The sequence below is a fragment of the Solanum stenotomum genome, chromosome 9 (assembly GCF_019186545.1).
Source record: "Solanum stenotomum isolate F172 chromosome 9, ASM1918654v1, whole genome shotgun sequence".
In the NCBI taxonomy this organism is placed as follows: domain Eukaryota; kingdom Viridiplantae; phylum Streptophyta; class Magnoliopsida; order Solanales; family Solanaceae; genus Solanum; species Solanum stenotomum.
This window is the reverse complement of record NC_064290.1, coordinates 20,231,591-20,249,141: the sequence shown is the minus strand read 5'-3', so window position 1 is coordinate 20,249,141 and position 17,551 is coordinate 20,231,591. Positions and strand designations below refer to the sequence as shown.

General features: G+C 32.0%; 1 protein-coding gene across 4 annotated transcripts in view; it reads left to right on the top strand.

Moving 5' to 3' along the window:
- The window catches only part of LOC125876682 (WD-40 repeat-containing protein MSI4-like), a 1,104,907-nt gene that overhangs the window by 1,063,400 nt on the left and 23,956 nt on the right, over positions 1 to 17,551 (top strand). For 2 of the 4 annotated variants that reach the window (XM_049557905.1, XM_049557906.1), the window contains exon 2: positions 11,703 to 11,963. In XM_049557905.1, the coding sequence (XP_049413862.1) occupies positions 11,734 to 11,963 (230 nt within the window). In that variant the 5' untranslated portion in view covers positions 11,703 to 11,733. Of the gene's footprint in view, positions 1 to 11,421; positions 11,964 to 17,551 lie in introns of those variants that run through there. The other 2 variants (XM_049557904.1, XM_049557903.1) reach the window with 2 other exon arrangements.

Here is a 17,551-nt window from a genome sequence, read left to right as displayed (position 1 = left end):
TATTATTATTATTATTACTATTACTATTATTATTTTATTATTTTATTATTATTATTATTATTGTTATTATTTTATTATTTTATTATTTTATTATTATTATTACTATTACTATTATTATTATTATTATTATTTTATTATTATTATTATTATTTCTGAAATATGTATTTATATTCCTCTTATAAGGTGGTAAAGAAATATGTGAATGATAGAAAAATATTATTACTTATGGATGTAAAACATAAATTAATTTTGTTTTAATATTTTTTTTAAGTATAAAAACCTTAAATTAATCAACTTTTTATCATGTTAACAACTTAAAGGGTATTTCAGACATTTTGATTAAAAAAAAAGTGTTTACCAGCACTTATTTGTCAAACACATCAACAACTTTTTTTTCAACTGCAGCACTTTTATCCAAACACATAACTACTTATTTTAAAAATAAGTTCCAGCACTTTAAAAAGTTACTTTTTTTAAGTCAATCCAAACGGGCTCTAAGCCCATAAACACGCAAATAATAAGGCAATTTCAACTCAACTAGTTCACGAGCAACAGTAACAATAAAGGAAAGAATGTGCAACACTATTTCATAATAAGCCCAAAATAAGACTAACGAAGCAATAGGGCAATTAATGAAAAGAATGCTAAATAAAAAATTCATCACGCTAGAACAATCAATGAGCTAAGTCTAAGATCAGTAAGACATAGCCTACCTCAAACCCAAACATGTGTGCTCCAAATCTACTAAAAGGGACTTTTTCTCTCTTAGCAACCTCTAAACGATGTCACACTATCAAATCAATGATCTAGGCATCAACACAAGCTTCTACGCATGAAAGCAACAAAGAGACTCAAGCCTAAAATTGGGTAAAAATGAGGAACCATGCACAGAATCACAAAATTGACTGTGCCATCAAGTCAACACTAACTTAAGAAGGTTGTGCCTAAAAATGGGCACAATCCGAGCTTAATTGAAGCCAAACTAGCTCCAAGATTAATCTAGCTCAAGAACATTGAATTCAAACTAAGAATGGAGAAATTAATGAGATTTATGGGTTTCAAAGCATGAACAACGATCCCAACAATGCTCCTCAGCTCAAATACAAAAAAAAAACACTAAAATTGCCTTAAATACAAGCTTCAACTTTCTCTTTTTCACCGAAAGAATGAAGATATGATATAACTGTCAGTCCAACGATGAAAAAAGCTTAAAGGAATTCAATCAACAATCAACTCATAGGAGTGGACTCGGCTCCACAAGCGCGAGGTCGCCAAAGAGACCAAGCTCTGCAAGAGCGAGGTCTGCTGGCGTCCTCAGATCAGCTTCTATAGGAGTGGCTCTGCGGGAGCAGTTGCAGCAGCAACCGATGCATTAACTACTTGGAATTAAATTGTCAAGTCTCGAATAGACCTTCGAAATTCAATCAAGGTCGAATCAACAAATATCGAATATGTTATTGAACAATAAACAATATTTCATACTCAACGGAACTGTCAAAACCTCCAACGGATCGATAAAAAGTGGATCCCATAATTCAAGCTTTGTTTTAGCTAAAATATAAGATAACTCAAAATGAATCTGGAAGCCTTAGGACCCACACCAAAGGTCCTTTAAGACCAAACTTGACATTTCGAAGCTAACGGATTAATCAAAATCACATTCCAAAATCATTTCCTGAAGTTTTAACTGAAGTCAAACAAAACTCTAGAAGCTCCAAAAGACAGAAACAACAAGAAAATCAAATTAATTGTCTGGTGATCGTCCTGTCAGTCCTAGCAAGTCAAAATAGCTTGTAACAACTATATAAAAGCTTTAAATACTAAAACACCGTAAAACAAATAAAAAAGACCTAGAGAGCCATTACAATGAAAAACAAGACATACAAAATAAAGTGAATAGGCAAATGTATTCTAATAACGATTTTCAAGAACTACAGAGAAATCACGTTCAAGACATTAGAACTTTATTAAAAGAGGGGGAAACACTAATGAAATGAAAATAACATGGATACATTGAATAATTGAAATATAACATCCTTTTTTTTCATTTATTGAAAATTTATTTTTCATTTATTGAAAATTTACAGCAAAAAAGTAAATTAAATATTCTGTCTGAAACAATCCATGCCAAAAGATATAGGAAAATTATCAAATTTCAAATTAATAAAGATGAAAAGGAAAAATATTTTCATTACCATAAAATGAGAGATGTTCAAGAAATAACATAATGGATACTTAGTGTAGTTGAAATCAAATGTGAATTCATCTGAAAAAATAATGACATCAAATTACAAATGAATAGTCATCAAACAAATAAGTATGTATAATTTCCCTAAGTAAAATAACTATCTTTCAATTTTTATTATAACTTAATCGACATATTTATTTACGATTGTCTAAGTCACTTTTCATAATAAGCTTTAATTGAAAAGTTGTGACTATTACTAGGAGTATGAAGCAGTAATTTCTTTTAAAACTAGAGAAAATGGTTCGTATCAGCACGTGCCCAACATTATAAAAATTTAAATACAAAATATTAGGATAAAGTTATGCAAAATTTATTTTTATAAATTTTATATACTATTGATACTCTAATTAAAATTTTAAATCTCAATTATCTAAAAATATAATATAGTAGAGGAAGATGTTTTTCAATCATGATAAATTCTCTACGAAGCGTAAGGAGTCTATCACCTTTTTCATTTTATTTTACATGATATTATTATTATTATTTTTAAAAAATTATTATTTGTATTTAATCATAATTTAATTTTAAAGATGAGACTTATCAATCATGAATATCTTGTAAACAAAAAAACCTATAAAACTATCTCCAATCCACCTTTATTTTACTCTCTATTCTCTATATTTAGAGAGTAAATAGAGAATGCGCTCTCCAATTATTTTATATTTCACTCTCTATTCTTTATTTATAGAGAAGTTTGGAGAATTACTATTCATACTCTCTATTTTAATTTTTGATTATTTCATTATTATTTCTATTATATAATATTTGTAATTAACATATAATTAATCATATAAGACTATTAATTAAATTTTTAATATTCGCAATTTTTTTGATATAATATAACATTTCAAAAATATATTATTTAATGTATACTATTTTCAATCCGAATTAATAATATTCCATTCTTGAAAAAAAATATTTAAGACCAATTATGATCTCATCAATGGACATTTCATAAATAGAATGGCCCAAAAGTGTTTTATTATTTTAAAAAAAGGCAAAAATTGAAAAATTGAGGGAACACAGACTGGCCACAAGTCCACAGGTCTTATGTAGTTACGTTACATGTGTAGTTCAATGGGTCCCACCGTATTCAATGATATTTCAGTGAATGGCATCATCAGTAATTTAACAGAAAATAATGGTCTTTTAAGGAGTTGTTGATGCGGTCTAAGGATTAAAGCGGAAAACACAATCTATTTAAGTAAACTTATCTTGCAAAATATCATTATACCCTAAAACTTTCATCTAATGTCATTAAACTGACATGTTGAAACACTCTCTTCTAATACATAGAAAAATATTAATATTTAAAAAAATGAGTATTTGCATTAAATAAAATTTAGGCAACTTAAATGGTAAGTTAGGAACTTTATGCATTGAATGAAGTATAATTTTAAAATTAAAATTAAAATTGAGTATTTACGTAAAATATTTTTTTAGGCAATTTACCTTTTAAGTTAAACTTCATACTTTTATTGATGTACAGAAGTAAAAGTAATTTATACATATAAATTTATTGAGTACGATATTTTTTTGATTTATTCTTATTACTTAATCATTTGGTGTGATTATGTCACGACCCAACCCATCGGACCGTATAGGCACCAACTCTAACACCTAGATAAGCAAAATCCTTACCACCCAATTTAATCAAAACACGCAAAAACTAACAAAATACAGCAGAATTCTTTTAATATCTTAAAGATTTATATGAACAATTAAATTTTAATAAAACCCCTTTTACAACACTGAAAACAATCCCCAAAGAATTGGTCCAAACAAGTCCAAGAGCTACTACGGAGTATAGTTTATATAACAAAATAAGACACAACTCCCACTATAAGAAAGGAAAAATGGAAGTTGTAGAAAAATATCATTGTCTTCACGTATGAAACAACACTGACCATGTAACTAGACTATGCCAAGTGGCATAGCAAGAGTAAGTCTGGCAGTATAATTGGGAGGTGTGGGTACTGGTACCATTCTGTCTCAGTCCATTATCGGTCTATTACAGTCCGTTACCAATCCAGTACCTGTCTGCTAGGCTTCGATTAGGTCCGGCTTAAAGGAAAATTGGGAGGGGTAACGGGACGGAAGGTGGAAATTCTCGGACCGTTCCGATCGGACTAGTACCGGTTTCGGTTTCGATTTCGATACGTACTGATCCGATCCGGTTCTGTCAGACTTTTCATTTTTTTTAATTCTAACTAGCCGTTGGGTAACGGCTATTGGGCTCCACCCAATGGCTATTTCACCCTTTAACCCCCCCCCCCCCCCCCCCCCCCNAAAAAAAAAAAAAAAAAAACACCCCCTATCCCCCAAACTTTTTTCAATACTCCAAAATTTTAAAATTTACATTTTAGTCCTATTTTTTAACTATAAAAACACCCTAACCTTCATTATTTTTACTCACAAATTTTCTTCATCTTTTATTCTCTCAAGTCTCAAGTCTCTAGTCTCTATTAAATTACAAATTATATTAGTTTGAAAACATTTTTTGTGGATTATTTGATCTTTGGAGCAACCTTCAACTTTTAAGTTTCATCTATCAATTTTCTGCTTTCGGTCATATAAGTAGACGTTTGGTACATTCGTTCCAACTTTCATCTTTTTAGTCTTTACTTAATTAGTTATTTATTTGTTTGCATTTAATTTCCGTATTATATATAATTTTGTCACTTTTAATATTTTAAAATGGGTTTCGGTAAAAAAAAATATTGGCAAAGGTAAACAAACATTTATTGGTAAGGTCACTAATATATTTATCGGAAACTCCAAAAAAATTATTAAAAAATCGGCAGTTCTTCTAAATCTAAAACTAGACAAGTAGCTCAAACAAAAACTAAATATGGTAGATTTTACGCATGTCAATGAAACTATTTTTAATATTGATAGTAATATTGAATTAGATCAATATCATGAATCTTTACAAGCAAGGTTTGATAATTTTGATGAAGAATTCGATGAAGAATTAGAATATGATAATGTTAATAATGATATTAATATTTTTGATGATGATGAAGAAACATAACCTGTTACGGCTACTAGTCTCACTCTCAGTCCCGCTCCCACTCCTATTGGTTGTTCTGCTCTCATTCCCCTTGTACATTCTAGTCGGGCAAGGCCTAAGGTAGAACGTGCTAAAAAATCTGTTGTGTGACAATTTATGATTTCAAAGTGAAGATTAAACACAAGTTATTTGTAATAAATGTAAACATAGAATGAATCATAAAACTGTGGAAAAGGCGGGTGGGACGAGACATTTAAGTAATCATTTGATGTGATGTTGTAAAAATGATTTTTTGCATGCTAAAGCTGCAACCGAAGCTAAAAAGAGTGGTACACCCCTTCCTAATGCATCTGTAGGAGTAGGGGGGCTCTAATATGGTCCAATTGCAATTAAACTCTTCTAATGTTTTTGGCCCTAGTACACCACACTCGTATACTAAAACTGACACTTTGCCCTATTTATATTGATGATTTTCATATTAGATGTGTTGCACACATATATAATTTGATTGTTAGAGATGGTATAGCAATGTAACATAATGGTTGCATAAAATGTGAAACAACATGTCATTTTATTTTTAAATGTTAAGTAAAAGCTAGACGTTGAGAATTTAAAAATCATTGTCATGAATTTAATCTTTCCCCTAGAAAAAATTCAAAATTAGTGTCTACTAGATGAAATTTTTTATTTGAAATGTTTCAAGTCGCTTATAAGTATAGAAAACATTTACAAACGGTTTGGAATGCTCATAATTCAAATATGGATTATAGACTTGATGATAATGATTGGAATGACGTAAAAGAACTTATACAATTTTTAAAAGTTTTTTATTTAGCTACAAAATAAATTTCTAGACTTTATTTATCCAACTATTTGCTCTGTTTTATCAAATATTTGTGCTATTTCTAGTAAATTTTATAAATTCAAAAATAAACCAAGGTTTGTAGAGTCTGTTAGGTCTATAATTGAAATTTTAAAAAATATTTTTTTCTTATTCCTCAAATTCATTTAACTGCTTGTTTTTCAAACCCAACTTACAAAGATGTAGGTGCATCACGAATGATTGAAAAAGTATATTTAAATTTAGATATTCGAGTTTTTGAAACACCTAACTTGACAATAGTTAAAGATAATATAAAAATTGAAGCTAAAAAATTGTATGACTTGTATAATTCTTGTAGAATAAATGAAGTAGTATGTAATGAAGAACCTGAACTTCTAGGTGTAGATATGATGAATATAATATTAATGATATGATAGAAAGTTATCTTGGACTTGCTACTGAGGAAATAAATGATTTTGATGCATATATTAATCAATGTACATAAACTATTAAGGATCCACAAGGTTTACTTGATTTTTACATTGGTGGAGCAATCGCGACAATGGATTTTCAAAACTTCAACCGGTGGTTTGAGATGTGTTAGCTATTCAAGCATTTTCAGTAGCTTCGGAGGGCACTTTTAGTGCAACAAGATTTCAAATTGGAGAGCATAGGTATTCATTAGCAGTAGACAGCTTGGAGATATCCGTATTATTTAGAGATTGGATTAATGCCGAGAGAAGGAGTTATGGGCGTCCACCTTTACCTACCCAATTTGAAATTGATATTGATGAAATGTTGCAAGATTTTAGTGACGATGACATTGATGCATTGAAGGAACTAGCCGATCAACCAATTCCAAATCATGTTAAATGATTTAAGACAAGACTTCCTTGGTACCTTGAACTATTAGTATGATAATTCGAGGTCTAATTCAAACAGAACACTTCCTAGAAGGTGGCTGTGTAGATTAGGTCCTCTACCAATATTTGTAACTCATATTTTTTAATTTAATTTTTATTAATAAAACTATAGGTTATTCGCTTCAATTTTTTTTTTATTATTGTCTTCAATTTAATACAAGTGTTTTTTTTATTATATTCCAATTTTCAAAGGGCAAAGTTTAAACTTAAGTTATAATTTGATATTTAGAAAAATTATAATTTAAGTTTGAAATTTAAACTTTTAAAGTTTAAAATTTAAACTTTTAAAGTTTGAAATCTAAAGTTTAAACTTTAAACTTTTAACGATTGAACTTTAAATTTTAGGAGCTTAAACTTTTAAAGTTTCAACTTTTATAGTTTGAAATTTTAACTTTAAAGATTTATTTAAAGTTTAAACTTTAAGAGTTTAAATCTTTTTTTTAAAAAATAATTAATAAGTTATATATTTTCAAATATTTCAATTTTAAGTTAAACTTTAAAAAGAAATTTTTCGTAAATTTTTAATAGACTTTAATTAATAAATAATTATTATTTTTTAAAAAAATGGTCGTTATCCCCGTTACCGGTTCGATCCGGTCCGGTCCGGTTTGGTCCCGATATTGTACCGATCCGGGATGGCATGTAGCAAAAACTGTCGGATGGACCGATATCGCTACCGTTCCGGTTTCGATTGTTTTCGTTGCGAACTGGCCGGTTCCAGTAGTGCCAATACCGGTTCCGTTGCCAGGCTTTAGCAAGAGTAGTATCAATACAAACAACACATACTGATAAACATCATCAATCGACCCAAACCTACCACATAATATAGAATAGACACTCAGAAATAATCATGCAATATAAATGTTACACCACTCCTCTTCTCCATTCACATACTCATAGCCATCCCCGGTAAATACCATAACTAATGCACCTTAATCCCATACCTATCTGTTACGCCACGATAATTTCAACTCATAGCCTAATATTTCTACCACATTAACATCCACGAATACAGGACATCCATAATGTTAAATACCGCATTAACATCCACGAATACAAGACCACCACAATGTCAAATCATAGCCTAATCCTTCTATCATATTAACATCCACGAATACAAGACCACCACAATATCAAATCATAATTTAAACCTTCTACCACATTAATATTCATGAATACTAGGCCATCACTAGGCCTATCAACCAACTTGCTATTCTTTGTCAATTTCTCATACCCACTTACTGGCCCTTGGATAGAGCAGTAAATGGAACTGGCGCCTTAGACCCACTTATCTATATCAAGATTAAACCCAACAACATTTATAAAATCAAGTTCAACATGATAATTAATAAGAATCACAACTAGCTAGAAACAACCAAGAACTAAATCTCTATAAACTCAACCCAATAATTGAAATAATTATGCAGGAAATTACTGTTAAGCACTGAGTTGTCACAACAAAAAACTTACCTCTATCATTAAAAGTAACACATTGCCCAGAATCCTAGTCCTTATTCTACCTTACAATAACATGAATCATGTCTCACATGATTGCATACAAATCATATTTGAGATCAACTCACCTTTCAAGTAATCTGGACCACTCAAGGATCCAACATACAACAATTATATTATGAAGAAGTAATTTAGGTCTACTCATGGAACCATAAAAACATACATGGTCCTCTCACGAAATCCAAAGTCAAACTTTTAGTGTATCAGTGTGGTAATTGAGTCATCCATAGTTAATGTACCAGCGTGGTATCCCAACCAACCATACATGAATATCTCTGTACCAGGCATGATGTCTAAGTCAACTGTTAATATATAACATGAGTGGTATCTGAGCCAATTGTAGGAATATCTGTACTAGGCGTAGTACCCAAGCCAACCATCAAACATACAACATCATGTACAATCACAAACATCATGAACAATAACATTTGAAATCATAAGTAACATAACCGATTCATTACATGATATTATCAACATGGTGTCATTACATATGCTTCTCTATGATTTTCCTATTATGCATACACAACTCACAAGTGATACAAAAGGCAGTAAACATGCACACCTATGTCTATTGGACAACGTCAATTATCCTACCAATGAACTGAACACTAAGTAAGAGTTAGAGCACCACCCTTAGCCATTATCTCGTCTCTCGCCTTAAAAATAATAAACAACAACCTATAACCATCCAGACTCTGCACCCGAAGGACTATGTATACCATCTCCAAACATCTATAAGATATAATGTAGGAAAGCGGGTGTGAACAACTCAAATTAAGGAAACCTAGCCTACTTGAGCGCCAAACAACTGCTGATGAACCTTGCCTGTGAATTTTGACTCTGAGGAGCAACCTATGATGAACGAGCACTGAAAATCCTTAGGTTTTCACCTTCCTTGTGTGGTAATTCTTCCCTTCTATTGCTCCCTTGCCCTAGGTGCCTTTGGAGGTTTTTGGAGTAGCCCTAATCTATTTTTTCCTTTCAAAAGTGGGATGAAAAATAAAGACGACGCATTAATTAGGTTGTAGAATTTCGTCATTCCACTATAGCACCTATTAGATTTCTATAACGGACTAATAACGTCAGCCTGACCCAAAATTAAATTTGGGCCATAATCGTCGTGTGCTCGAATTTTAAAACTCTTACACTGCACTTCAGGATTTTTGGAACTCCGCACGAGATGCCTTTTAGTAACAATGGATCAGGTCGTTACAGATTATAGATTTTTATTGAAACTTAGAATTTATTTAAGAAAACTCAAAAATCATTTTGATACGATTCATTTAAGTTTGTTAAGTCAATTTTTCTGAAAGCAATAATACCTTAGTGCTTATACCTAATTAATATTAATGCATGTGTTTTTTCCCCCAAGGCCTATCTCGAGTGGCAAAAGGTGGAGGATTTGTGGCGAAGGTCGTAGGTTCAAGCCCCACACTACGCAAAGCGAAACCTGATATTTAAGTGGAGAAGGGTAGAGGGGTGGGCCCATTATCCACTGAGTTTAGAAGGTTGTGATTGGTCCAAAGGGCGGGTCACAACGAATTTCTCGGTTATAAAAAAAATATATTAATGCATGTGTTTTCAGCGACCATTTCTAATTTAACACTGTCAATCAATGATACTTAAGGTCGTTTGGTACAAAGATCAATAGAGCATGGATTAGTAATGCATGGATTGGTAATGCTTGGATTAGTAATGCAAGGATTATTTTTATCAAGTGTTTGGTTTGTTGCTTTCTACCTAATTTTGTGTGGGTTTAAAACTCTACAAAAAAACTTCTTCCCAATTATATCCTTGAGTTATTATGAGATTTTCTATTTCATGTAATTGGGTCAAGGTAGATAATTGACAAACAATATTATTATTTTTATAGCCTTTTAACTATCTAGGAGAAGGAAAATTTTATCACCAAAGTTCACTATTTTCTCACTTAAATTATTTGAGGGTAAATAATTGTCATCTTAATAAATTGAAGTTAATATCTCAAAAGGCCACACAACTATAAGAATTTATAGAAAAAAGTCATTGAGCATTGTTTTATATCAATAAAATCATTCAGTTTAGGACTTTTATCATACAAAATCGCTCTTTATCATAAAATTAAAAAAATAGCAAACTAAATTAAACTATTTTTATACTCAAGATGTTTTTAAATAGCAAAAATAGCTTTTAAATTCATACATCAACATTAGCATATTAGTCCGATTATAATATTTTATATTAATAATAATTAGATTAAATAACTCATATTTTAACTACAAATAACTCTATTTAAATAATAAAGTTGGTAAGCTAATCGATTTAAATAAATTTATTAGTACAAATATAAAACATAAAACCAAGAAAATAAATAAAATGAAAGGACTTGAGGGGGTATTTTTGTCTTTACATATATTGATCCCATGGTATTAGATCTCATGTATTGTTAATACCACCAAATGGAAGGTATTAGTTATACACCCTAGAATACCATGGAGGGTGTATAACTAATCTATGTATTAGTTATACATAAGCCCAAAATTCCTACCAAACATAGTACTTCATAATACCACACATAATATAAGGACTGTTTCTCCTAATACTCCCTACCAAACGATCCCTTATTGGATACACATTTTTTTATTTTTTTTAATTCTACACTTGCTGTACTCCTTTTTGAGAAATGTCCAAATCCATGCACCAGTGGAGCATAACGAAGTATTCTGAGTCTGTAGCTGTTTGTGCAGAGATTAATTTTAAGATGACTTTCTTGATATGCAATATATGATTTCCTCTTTAATCATTTTCATTGTCTTTATTATTTCTAGACAATTACAGTATTACACCTTACTATTTTCAATTCTGTAAACTCTTTAGATAAATATGACTCATGAGTATAACATGGAGACATTTGACAATGATTCGTTTTTACTTTTTTTTTTTTTCAGAATTCAACTTCAGAAACTACGTTTTGAAATTCAACTTCAATATTTTTTTGGACAAGAAGAGAGGGAAAAGGTGGATCAAGATTGTGGTTTCGTAAATCAAAATACCTTTCTATAAATAGAAAGATCCAAGAGGCAAGACTTGTGTTTTGGTCATTTTCATATTTCTACAAAACCCTTTCAGTTTCAAGTCTTTTCACTATTTTTTTCACTACTGTCTGGTAGGTCCGTATCTGTTCCAAGGGTTTCTTCGAAGGGTTTAACTTTCCCCCCAACAAATTTCTACCATGGAAACGCCTTCTTCCCAGCCCAAAAGGCGTGGCAGGCCAAAGGGTTCTGCTGCCAAATCCAAAGACGAAAGAGAAAAGGAACCTCACAGTTCCGGCAAGATGAGAGGTAGTGCTAGCAAGAGAGCTGCTGCTGTGGACGAGGAGTATGTTCAGTGGAAGTCACTCGTAGCTGTCCTCTATGACTGGTTCGCTAATCACAACCTCATTTGGCCTTCGCTCTCTTGCAGGTATATATGTCTCTTTTTTTCTTTCTTGAAAGTATATTTGGTATGTTATACATTTCTAGAACCTCTGCTTTTCGGTTTTGTTGCGTTTGGAGTCTTTGTTATGTGTATTCTATGTGTGCTGGACTCTGTTTGCAATGATGTTTGATTACTTTAGGTCTAGGATTTAACAACCTTTGCTCTTTGGTTTGTCTTGGCCCAAGACATTCAGGGCAGATGAGGGTTATTCATGAAGAAGCTCCCACATTGCCTTGTTGTTTCTGTTGTAATGTTTGTGATACACTTTTCCCCTTTTTTTTTTCAATTGGGAAGATATAATTAATTTGGAATCTGGTGTTATCAGTTTTATTAAAAGGAAAAAGAGCAAAAGAGAAAAATAACAGAAAGTGAGAAGGGAGACGTGAAGTACACATTACTCGATTCCAACACAAGCACTGTTATATATATATTTATCGCTGAATAAAAGTTACAACATAAAATACACACAACAAAATAATTTATTCCTGGATGAAAGCACCAACAATATAAGCAACTTATGTTAAATTCAAGATTGCAAACATATATGAATTTGGTCCTGTAATGTAGTGTTGTCAAAGGTGCGCCTAAAGCGCACTTACATCAACAAAAAAATTAAATGCCATAGCCAAAGACCTGAAGTGAGGCTCAAAACATGTTGAGCGCTTTGCCTCATTTGATGTGCACTTCAATGTCGTCATTAAGGCTTTGAAACAATTTTTTCCTTGCGAATAAGTGTTTCCTAAAGAGGCGACACTAAACAATTGACATAAACAATTGACATTTACTTTATCGTAAAAAGAATCAATTTCTTTGTCTACATATTTGTAATTTATGCTTTATATATATATATATATATATTCTATTTGCACCTTTTTTTCATTAAACTTTGAAGCATGCTTTATTTTGCGCTTAAAACCCCAAGGGACCTTAGAGCTTTTTTGCATCTTTTGCTTTTGATAACACTCCACCGAAGGGCATTGCTACATGAGTTGAGACTTGGTGGATGATGTGTCTGTCCCTCTACCCTTCTCCACCTAAAGGCCATTGTTTGTGGAGGGTTCAAATTCGTATGGTGCGTTTTACTCATATATCATATGTTGTGCTCTTACCTCTAGACCAGAGCCCTGGTGGCATAACTAATTTCAAGGTTAAACCATCTAATATACGTAATGTAGGTATTGTCTAGCTCCTTTTTCATGAGGTAAAAGAATTGATCGTTTCACATTGGGATCATTTTCTGCGTCATTGTTTGTAACGAACTTCTCAAAAGCTCATGATTTTGACTATGAATCCCTAACCTCTCATGTCACATTGCTTCATCGCTTTAAGCTACAAAGCGATAGTCCTCAATAACATTGCCTAGGCCATTGTTGAACTGTCATCTGTAGTGGATAGTAGGTAGTTTTTCTTATGCTGAATAAGTAAAATTTAAGAGAGTAGTAATATGGACATATGCAGTACCTGTCTGAGTAAATAATTTATATGACATAGATCCTCTGTTTGATTTCTTTTATTCAATGCAATCACTGTAGTGATTGAGTTTTTGTAACTGTTCGTAATTATCCCCGGCCAACGTCTCCTGTTTTGCTGGGAAGTTTCTTCAATAGAATTTTAACCCGTATTCATTGAAAAATAAATAGGCCTACTAAATACCTAAAGACATGGTGCCACTCTTTACTGTGTATACACTAGTGTTGTGAAAGGCGATCGCCTTGTCACCAATGGAGAGAGGCGACCCTTCATCGCCTTTTAACTTTGTGGCGAGGTGATCTTCAAAAGGCGACACCATGGCGAGAAAGGCAATTTTCTTTAAAAAGGCGACTAATTTATGGCTTTAAAAGTTCAAAGGCAATTTTAGGATTTTTGACTAGACTCCTCGGGCGACCAAACAAACTTTTCCGGTGACTCTAAAGTCCAACCAATATGTATTTCTTATTTTCTTCTTCAAATTTCTTCTTTCTCTGTTTCTTTCTTCTTCTTCTTCTTCTTCAGAGAGTCACTTCTACCTCAGGTTTTTTTTTTTTTCTCACTGCTTTGACTTTTGTTCTATTTTTTCTCATTCAAGTTCTAAACTTTTAGTATGTACTATCTATTTTCCATTTTTGAATTGAAATATTTGATAATATGTTATTGCTATTGAGATTTTGATTATTTATATATGCAATTAAATATTTTAATTTTTGGTATTAATTGGGTTGCACTTCATAAAGGCAAGCGCCTCGCCGCTCGCCTCGCCTTGTGGCTAGGCAGACCCTTGTCGCCTTTTATCGCCTTTCGCCATCCAAACCACTGGTATACACTAGAGGTTGACTTTATGAACATAATTGGGGGATGTTTTGGACTTGGATCAGTAGATGGATTTTGTTTTTGGTGGCCCATGCTTCAATTATTTGAACCACTTTGTTGGATAAGAACTATTGTTGCTGCATATTGTTTGCTTAGGCATCACTAATGCTTTGATCTAGGAGATTTGGCAGCTAATTCAGTATATTGTTGTGCAGCAGTGGCGGACCAGAATTTTCACTAAGTGGGTTCAATATATAAAGCGGAAAAATAAATTCGCAAAGAAGGAAATAAAATAACAACAAAACAAAGTTTGATTAATTAAAATATATTATGAAAATTGTATTTTGCGAGTTTTTCATTTCTTGAAACTTATTCATAGTACTATCATCAGAAATAATATTAATTTTTTTTCCTATATGAGGCACAACACACCCGCTCATAAGTCATCGTCCATTCGATTTCACAATTTTTTTAACTAAAATATCCTCCTCAAATATGATGGAAAAAATGTGGAAAAGGTTTTGAGGAACAATTGTGTCTTTGACCATGTTAATGCATATATTAGAGCTCATTGCATTATTAATACCATGTATTTCCATGCACTAGCTATATGGACCTTAATACCAAATAGAATGTATAACTAATAGTCTAATACAAGCGGTATTAGTTATACACATGTTGAAAAATATACCAAACAAGGTACTAGTAATGCATAAAACTAATACATGCATTTTTTTTTCTAATATACTCTACTAAACGATCCCTAGGTGTTTGATCTTTTGGGAATTGGGGACTATTATTCCTTTTTAGATTGGAACTGGGAACCTTTTTTATTTTATTTTAAGTTCAGTTGTATTATATTAAAAAAAGGTTTTGGGGAAAACTACAGAAAGGGAAAAAGGACCGAAGGGTTTTAATGTTTAAAAGAAGAGGCAGCTAATTTGTAGTTTGTGTGATCCGAACTTGGGGCCATTTTTGAAAATTGAACCGACTTTGCCACTAGGCTAGGCGTTGCTCTTTGCTCAAGTGGAGTCAAATGTTAATATATAGCAATATTTTTTTAAAAAAAGATTATATATGTCTGTATATACGGTGTAATTTTTTGAGAAAGTGGGTTCATATGAACCCTCTTGCAACCATGTAGGTCTGCCCCTGGTTGTGCTGTTTCAGATTTCCTTTTGAGTTTTGGCCTGCTGATTTCACTGACTTTGCTTTAATGTACCTAAATCTATCTAGGAAGCTACAATTTTTCATGAGCGGTTTAAAATAATGAAATTACTGATAAAGGTTATTGATATCTGGTTTCTTAAGATGAGATGGATTTTGAGGCAACAATTGCTACAAATTTGTAAAATAGGATAATAGTGTAGATTGGTAGTTATTGCTTTCAAAATTTCTAAAGTAGTGCTTACAGAAATGTGGAAATGCAATCTGCTGTTTAATGAAGTGTGATATTTGACTTATTTTAACTCTGGAGTTAATTCAATTAATTCTTAGTTGAACTGCTCACTTTCGGAAGTTTTCGCAATTCATTAATGTAGTGAATCCACATGTAGGGGTATAATTGCCCACTAATTATCCACGGTGAAACCCTTGTTTATATACCTCTTTTTCTCTTTGCCTCCCCATCTGCCTCCCCATGTGAACAAAGATTGTTTAAAAAATGTTGTAAATGGTCAATTTAGGATGATTGGAGATTGTTTTTTTTTGACAAAATCAAAGAATATTTTTGTCTCGTGCAAAGTATTTCGTATGAAAGTTTTTTAATTTCTTCGAGCCTGTTTGGATGGACTTAAAAAAAAGTACTCCCTCCGTTTCAAAAAGAGTGGTCTAGTTTGACTTGACACGGAGTTTAAAGAAAATAAAAAACACTTTTGAATCTTGTGGTCTTAAACATGCCACGTGGAAAGTTGAAAGTAAAATTTTACCAAAAAAGGAAAGAGGTCATTCTTTTTGAAATGGAGGGAGTAGCTTTTAAGTCGAAAAATAAAAAGTCAAAGTTGTATGACTTTTAAGTCAAAAAAGAGAAAGTAGAGGGAGACCTACTTTTGGTTCTTAACCTTTTTAAAGTCATTTTAAACTTATTTTAAGTTATTAACCTTGTCAAACACTTCCAAAAGCTACAATGACTTTAAATTAGGTTTGACCAACTTTTAAGTCAATCCAAACAAGCTCTTCTTCATCTCCGTTATATATCTAGACCATAGTTTCCCTAATATTTTCTCACATCAAATTAGGGCATAAAATAATCATAGCGGCTGTTCTACCATTTTTGGTTTTTTTTAACTGACTAGGGTTCTGCGGTGATATATATCCACTTTGAGCCATTAAAACTTCTGTTGGTTCTTGCTTCTTTTTGTTGTAAAGATTTGATCCATCTACGAACCAACATGGTAGTTACCCCAAGTGCTGTAAGTGCAAACGAAGGAAAACGAAACTTGGCTCTTAGGGGATCAAGTAGTGAAGATGGGGAGAAGAATGTTAGCAAGTATGGTGAGGAGTATCTGGTGTGGAAGTCTAATATCCCTGTGCTGTATGATTGGTTCACTAACCATAGCAATACATGGCCTTCTCTTTCTTGCCGGTATTATGATTTCTTTCTTCATTTGCAGTATACTATAATTTTGTTATGCTGAACCAGGTTGTATTGATGAAGACGAAAGCTCATTTTGTTTTTTTTTTTTGCTTTCTTAGGCATGTAATTGATCTCATGAAACTGAATATTTGCTTATGTTATTTGTATGTATAGTTGCAGGTGAACAATTAGAAATCACAGATTTGATGACAAAAGTTAAATCTGAGTATATGCCTAATGTTAAAACTTAGGCAATTATTGTAATAGAACTTTATAAGTAAGTTTTGTAGTTTAGAAATGGAAAACTAATCTTTAAAACTTGGAAGATAGATATTAATTTGGTATATGACTTTGTGATATGTCTTTTGATTGTTCCCTTTCATCATTAAAATGAAAATCTCTTTAGGAGAATCTCCTAACCCTTTCACCAAGATCTGAATTTGAGGTAGCAGGTGGTGGAATAACTGAGGTGCGTTATAAAAAAAGGAATTTGTATCCTTTAAACCAAATTTTGAATTCCCAAAAGAAGCAAAAAAAAGTTCTGAATAATTACCATCTGGGTGATTGCTTTGTTGAGGAGGTATGCTCTGAATGATAAGTAGGACGCATGCTTATGTATTTAGGAGTATATTGCATCCATACCTGCACATGGTGGTCAAATACTATGTATGTGGTAGAGTTTATGCATCTTGCACATGGTTAAACAGCATAT